Here is a 7,539-nt window from a genome sequence, read left to right as displayed (position 1 = left end):
AAAGCCCAATCCTGAGGGTCGCCCCGTAAAAAAGAAATAACAATTTTTACTTGCTGAGCGGAGTCTCCAGATGAACAGGGTTTCAGGGACAAAAACAATTTACAATTATTCCTGAAATTTCTAAATTTAAATCGGTCTCCGGAAAACGGTTCAGGAATCGGTATCTTAGGTTCTGACACAGGATTTCTGATAACATACTCTTGTATGCCCTGCACACGAGCAGCAAGCTGATCCACACTTGTAATCAAGGTCTGGACATTCATGTCTGCAGCAAACACAAGCCACTCAGAGGTAAAGGGGAAAAGAAAAAAAAATGAGAGAGAGAAAAAAAAACTCAGAACTTTCTTTCTTATAATCCCGCTTCTGCAATGCATTTAACATTTAATACTGGCCTGGCAAACTGTTATGACCCCAATGGCGAGGGTCTCAGAGGAACAAGTAAGTCTGCGACGTACAAAAATCCAGCTCATAGGGCAGTGGTAACTGGGTTGACCATATAACTACTCCTAACGCCAACACTAGAAGTAGCCGGGGAACATGCCTACGTTGGTCGCTAGATGTCTCGCGCCAGCCGGAGGACTAACTACCCCTAGAAGAGGAAAACAAAGACCTCTCTTGCCTCCAGAGAATAGACCCCAAAAGTCGGATACAAGCCCCCCACAAATAATAACGGTGAGGTAAGAGGAAATGACAAACACAGATATGAACTAGGTTTAGCAAAGAGAGGCCCACTTACTAATAGCAGAATGTAGTAAGATAACTTATATGGTCAACAAAAACCCTAACAAAATTCCACACTGGAGATACAAGAACCCCCGAACCGTCTAACGGCCCGGGGGGAGAACTCCAGCCTCCCTAGAGCTTCCAGCAAGGTTAGGATACAGATTATGTACAAGCTGGACAAAAATGCAAACAAAAACAAATAGCAAAAAGCAAGAAAGCAGACTTAGCTTAATTTAGCAGGAACCAGGATCAGTAGACAAGAGCACAACAGATTAGCTCTGATTACAACGTTGCCAGGCATTGAACTGAAGGTCCAGGGAGCTTATATAGCAACACCCCTGACCTAACGACCCAGGTGAGCATACAAGGGATGAATGACATACCCAGAGTCAAATCACTAGTAACCACTAGAGGGAGCAAAAAAGGTAAATTCACAACACACTCCTGGTTGACAGTTCGGAGCAGCAGTACACTCCTGGCTGACAGTTCGGAGCAGCAGTACACTCCTGGCTGACAGTTCGGAGCAGCAGTACACTCCTGGCTGACAGTTCGGAGCAGCAGTACACTCCTGGTTGACAGTTGGGAGCAGCAGTACACTCCTGGCTGACAGTTCGGAGCAGCAGTACACTCCTGGTTGACAGTTCGGAGCAGCAGTACACTCCTGGTTGACAGTTGGGAGCAGCAGTACACTCCTGGCTGACAGTTCGGAGCAGCAGTACACTCCTGGTTGACAGTTCGGAGCAGCAGTACACTCCTGGTTGACAGTTCGGAGCAGCAGTACACTCCTGGCTGACAGTTCGGAGCAGCAGTACACTCCTGGTTGACAGTTCGGAGCAGCAGTACACTCCTGGTTGACAGTTCGGAGCAGCAGTACACTCCTGGTTGACAGTTCGGAGCAGCAGTACACTCCTGGCTGACAGTTCGGAGCAGCAGTACACTCCTGGCTGACAGTTCGGAGCAGCAGTACACTCCTGGTTGACAGTTCGGAGCAGCTGGGTTGTTGCGCTGCCGGTCTGTGAAAGCAGCATCAGCTTTTCCTCAGGAGCATCAGAGGAGTGATCCGGAAATCCAGCGATCCAGTTGGCATCAGAGCAGCATTTGCAAGCTGTATTATTAAAAAAGAGCTTGTAAGTGCTGTGCCCATTACCTAGGAGACCGGCCACTGCTGTAGTGTATTGGAGGTGGCCAGTCTCCTAGGCAATGAGCGCAGTGCTTACAAGCTCTTGTATACAACTTGGAAGCGCTGCTCTGACGCTGGTAAATTGCAAAGGTGCTTATTTTTATACGGACTTTGCATCTTTGTTAATATAATGAAAATAACTCTTTAATTTAGAGATTTTCGGGGATGCAAGATACTGAGCGGCATTGAAGTGTGCAGTTGTTCTTGTAGTCTGGGGCTACTCACTGATTTTTGTCCACAATATGTCACAAGACAAAAAATCTGCCGCTGCTACATCCCAGCGCGGTGTAAGTGAATGGGGGCACGATGCAAATTGCTTCAAAAACTTGGGATGATTTGAATAATTTGCGCCTCACAGTTCCTCATGGGTCGTCCATGGCCTCCTTCACTTACAATAAGCTGTGACTGACCTTGTGGCCAGAGATACACTATAGCCCCGACTTATTGTTAGGGGTTTACCTCATAGAACCGCACTGAGATATGAACAGCGACTGTGTCGCCATGATACGACAGTACATACAGAATACGCAGCACGCGTCCTGACCGTATATATACGCGCTGCTCATAATTCAACACAATGGGTTTGTTTGCACTTTGGATATAATAAAGTTTTAATTTATAAAAAAAAAAAAAAAGACACCAGCTATGATTGAACAGCAGGGGGCAGCTGAGCAGAGCAACAACATGTCTTCTCTAAGGGATGAGCTGCAGCAGTATCTCCAGGAGCTGGGGATCCAGCCAGTGTGTGTGGAGCACCCGGAGGTAGGTCAGGGCTGCACAGGGTCACCTCCCATAATGCAGGCATGGCTGTGACCGGCTAATACACCGGCACCGGGGCTGTGCTGTATACACGTGGAGTGTCGGTTCTTCCGTCTGTGCCACGTTGTGCTATACAAGTTGCCACCAGAGGGCGCTGTATCTCTATTTTCTTTTGTATAAAGGTATAAAGTTTCCGCTATGTACAGCGCCCTCTGCTGGTCTAATGGCTGCTGTCACCTCTCCAAACAAAATAGTCTTTTCCCTCTGTTTTTCCTACCGGAATGTTTTTAATAAATTGGATTTTTAGCTGTTACTAGTTAGGAGTGTGTCTATGAACTTTCTGATACTGACCAATCATATGTACACGACCATTTGACAAAGGGATTGGAACACCCAGTTATCAATTTATTAATTTCGTTTTCACGGAAAATAAGAGGAATGGCAGAACACACAGGTATCGTAGAACCTTTAAGTACTAACATGGATGATCCTTTGTGGTATAACCATACCTCCCAACCGTCCCGATTTCAGCGTGACAGTCCCGCTTTGGCACCGGGGTCCCGCTGTCCCGCTTCGGGCATTTAAAATCCCGAATTTGCGGCCGCCGGTGAAGCCCCGCCCACTTCCGGGACGTAGAGAGAGCCCGATTAGTACCCGCTGTTCGTTCCGTTCCCTGGGACTGCGTTGTAGCCACGCCCCCTTGAGTTGCCTCACCGCCCGCCTCCGGCTTCCTCCTCAACTATAGACGTGGGCGGACTCTGAGGACAGAGCGGCAGCACCCGGACTGGTTTCTGGCACGGGGGCAGAGTTGTGAGACACTCCGTGTCTGTGTGACCGCGGGAGCAGCGAGCGGATCTCCAGACTGTAAGTGAATGTATGTGTCTCTCCCCCTCTCCATGCAGCGCTGCCCTGCTGCGGTTACAGCAGAGACTCTGACAGCATAGGAGGACTGACAAACTAAACTTTGTCTCCCCATGGTGCGCGCACCCCGCTCCCACTCTCCCCCTGGTACCCATCCATCGGATTCTCCACCAACCTGGTGCAGCACCCCTTACATTCTATGGGGGCTGCCACCTGCCTGCGTTACATTCTATGGGGGCTGCCACCTGCCTGCGTTACATTCTATGGGGGCTGCCACCTGCCTGCGTTACATTCTATGGGGGCTGCCACCTGCCTGCGTTACATTCTATGGGGGCTGTGCTGCATTATATTCTATGGGGGCTGTGCTGTATTACATTCTATGGGGGCTGTGCTGTATTACATTCTATGGGGACTGAGCTGTAATGCTGGATACAGCAGTCAGCGGCGCAGCTGGATGACACCATTCAGCGCCGTGGGAGTGGAAGCTGCCGGCTGCTGCGAGGGAGCGCGGTGAAAGGTGTTTGTGTGTACTGATGGAGAAGGCAATGATGGGGGTGGGGTAACCATGTGTGGCCATTATACTGCACCCAGCATTGTGTGGGGCCATTATACAGTACCCAGCATTGTGTGGCCATTATACTATACCCAGCATCGTGTGGGGCCATTATACTGTACAAAGCATCATGTGGCGCCATTATACTGTATGGACCATCACGTGGGGCAAGTATACTGTACGCAGCATCATGTGGGGCCATTATACAGTATGGAGCATAATGTGGCCAATGGCCATTGTACAGTATGGAGCGTCGTGTGTGGCCATATTTTTTTGTTCATAATTATTGTTAACGAAACATTGTGATCAGAAGTGCTAAATGGGTGTGGTTGGGGCGTGGCTAGTTGTGAAATGGGTGTGGCCTAAAATTTGCCGCGGCGCGCTACGCGCGCCACTGACTTTGTCCCTCTTTTCCTTCCCCTAAAGTTGGGAGGTATGGTATAACTTAAAATTATAACTTTCTCATATGTGAAGATGGAAAAAGAAGTTTCTCCATTTTGTCAGTCCATGAAAATCAGAGCCATTGACTTGCATGGCCGAGTGCCATCTGAATATCGGCTGCAAATGGGACCATTCAAGTCTGAGTGCGAGAAAAACAATCGGATGTTACAGTCTAGCATCTGATTATTACGGCTGCATTGCAGTTCTGTAACATAGGAAACTGTAAGTGGTCGTGTAAGGCCATGTGCACACGTTCAGGTTTTTTTTGAGTTTTTTCACGATAAAAACGCTATAACAACTCATTAAAAACACATGCATTATGCATCCTATCATTTAGAATGCATTCTGCAATTTTTGTGCACATGATGCGGTTTTTTTTCGCGGTTAAAAAACGCATTGCGGTAAAAGCAGCATGTTCATTAATTTTGCGGTTTTTTTTTCGCGTTTTTCCCGCTATTCTATGAATTGGAAAAAAATGCGAAAAAAACGCGAAAAAAACGCATGAGGATTTCTGGCAGAAATGTCCGTTTTTTGTCAGGAAAATTTCTGCCAGAAATCCTGACGTGTGCACATAGCCTAATAGTTGCTGCTGTAAAAATTGAATTGTATACTGATGACAAATGAGAAAAAATCGTGCCACTTTACTTCCGGCCACATTCCAACTAGACGTGCGCGACCTTGCTCAGTTCACTTGTATTAAGGTAGGCCGTGCCTGTCTAGTCGGACTGTGTCGGGGAGCATGCAGATCCCTCACTAGAGGTCACACGACCGCACGCTTCCGGCCCCAGAGAATCCGGATTCTCCAGTCTGCAGCCACATAGAGTCACTGCAGACTTTTGTGCTGAACCTGGTCCACCCCAATGTTTATACTGAATTGTGTCTTCCAGGTCTTCACAGTGGAAGAGATGTTGCCACATGTCCAGCATCTCAACGGGGCACATAGTAAAAACCTGTTCTTGAAAGATAAGAAGAAGAAAGGGCTGTGGCTGGTCACCGTGCTCCACGACCGCCAAGTAAACCTCAACGATCTAGCAAAAAGGTTGAACGTTGGAAGCGGAAATCTCCGGTTTGCAGATGAAGCTTCCATGATTGAAAAACTGAAAGTGGCTCAGGGCTGCGCCACCCCACTCGCCCTCTTCTGTGATGCCAAAGGAGACGTCAAGTTTGTCCTGGATGCTAAGTTTTTAGAAGGCGGCCATGAGAAGGTCTATTTCCATCCCATGACCAATTCTGCAACAATGGGGATGACTCCAGACGAATTTGTCACCTTTTTGAAAAAGACGGGTCATGATCCTATAGTGATAAACTTTGATGATCAACTCTAGACATGATTTATTCTCCAAAATGCATAATGTTCATGGTTGTGTAACTGAAGAATGCTTTTATTGGCATTTATGTGTTGACATTGAATTTTATGCTGTTATTATATTATTCATGTATGATTGAAAACATTGCAGCGCTGCTTATTATCTTCTGTCTGTCACCTACTCGTTGCTAAAATACTTTCTATAGACTACAATGTAGGAGTGAGACTAGTGTTAGACTACACGCGTCTACATAGGACACAAATTAGGATTTTCCGCTTTCAGGCTTTAGCTTTAATTTTGGGTCATTGGACCCCCTTTGTCTCTGGCATCATCAGACAAGGCTGCTCTGCAGATTTCTTGTAGTTAATAGGGGACGAAGATGACTGTGAAGGAAGTGAGGACCTGGATCCTTGTATATTTAACTAATGCGACTAAGAGAAATGATTGGTGCCATCATCCACGAAGCAGAAGTTTTCATCTTCCGAGAACCAATTATATCATGTATCCACATGCAGGAAGGTGATATATCAGATCTGTCAAGCTTGGAGTGGTCGTCCTTGCTTTTTTACCCAATAAGGGCAAAACGGCCATGACTAATTTCCGCTCAATTCACTCTTCTTCTGTTCACTGCAAAATATCTGTAGACTCATAGGCGGCTGAGGAGCCCAAAATCAGAAACATTCAGCTGCTTGTCACAAACCTGTCCTTTTGGCACACGAGTGGCCATTATTATTATTATTGTTATTATTTTAGCGCCATTTATTCCATGGCGCTTTACATGTGAGGAGGGGTATACATAATAAAAACAAGTACAATAATCTTAAACAATACAAGTCATAACTGGTACAGGAGGAGTGAGGACCCTGCCCGCGAAGGCTCACAATCTACAAGGGATGGGTGAGGATACAGTAGGCGAGGGTAGAGCTGGTCATGCAGCGGTTTGGTTGATCGGTGGTTACTGCAGGTTATAGGCTTGTCGGAAGAGGTGGGTCTTCAGGTTCTTTTTGAAGGTTTCGATGGTAGGCGAGAGTCTGATGTGTTGTGGTAGAGGGTTCCAGAGTAGGGGTGATACGCGAGAGAAATCTTGTATGCGATTGTGGGAAGAGGAGATAAGAGGGGAGTAGAGAAGGAGATCTTGTGAGGATCAGAGGTTGTGTGTAGCTAAGTACCGGGAGACGAGGTCACAGATGTATGGAGGAGACAGGTTGTGGATGGCTTTGTATGTCATGGTTAGGGTTTTGTACTGGAGTCTCTGGGTAATCGGGAGCCAGTGCAGGGATTGACAGAGGGGAGAGGCCGGAGAATAGCGGGGGGACAGGTGGATTAGTCAGGCAGCAGAGTCTTGGGAGTCCCACAGCTCCAACTGTTCTGATAAGTGGTGTAGATATTTTACGCTCTAATGGCCTGGATAATTTATAGAGCAGTATTATATATAATCTAGGTATATTATATATACTGCTGCATAATACACAGTTGAAACCAGAAGTTTACATACACTATATAAAAAGACACCTATGCATGTTTTTCCTCAATATCTGACATGAAATCCAAATAAACCTTTCCGGTTTTAGATCAATTAGGATTACCAGAATTATTAATATTTGCCAAATGCCAGAATAATGTGGGAGAGAAAATGTTTTTTAAAGGCATTTTTGATATACACTTTTTATCTTTCCTGTGGTGGTCCCCTACCTTATCCTGCTTTTTTATCCTGT

General features: G+C 46.5%; 1 protein-coding gene across 1 annotated transcript; it reads left to right on the top strand.

Moving 5' to 3' along the window:
* The first annotated feature begins 2,527 nt into the window (after positions 1–2,527).
* Positions 2,528–5,966, top strand: LOC143804514 (prolyl-tRNA synthetase associated domain-containing protein 1-like). Its single transcript, XM_077282671.1, has 2 exons — positions 2,528–2,665; positions 5,405–5,966. The coding sequence occupies exons 1-2, from the start codon at positions 2,549–2,551 to the stop codon at positions 5,840–5,842; spliced, it is 555 nt and encodes a 184-aa protein (XP_077138786.1). The 5' UTR covers positions 2,528–2,548; the 3' UTR covers positions 5,843–5,966.
* The last annotated feature ends 1,573 nt before the right edge of the window (positions 5,967–7,539 follow it).

Source organism: Ranitomeya variabilis, chromosome 2 (assembly GCF_051348905.1).
Source record: "Ranitomeya variabilis isolate aRanVar5 chromosome 2, aRanVar5.hap1, whole genome shotgun sequence".
NCBI classification, from domain to species: domain Eukaryota; kingdom Metazoa; phylum Chordata; class Amphibia; order Anura; family Dendrobatidae; genus Ranitomeya; species Ranitomeya variabilis.
This window is presented reverse-complemented; position numbering and strand designations above follow the sequence as displayed.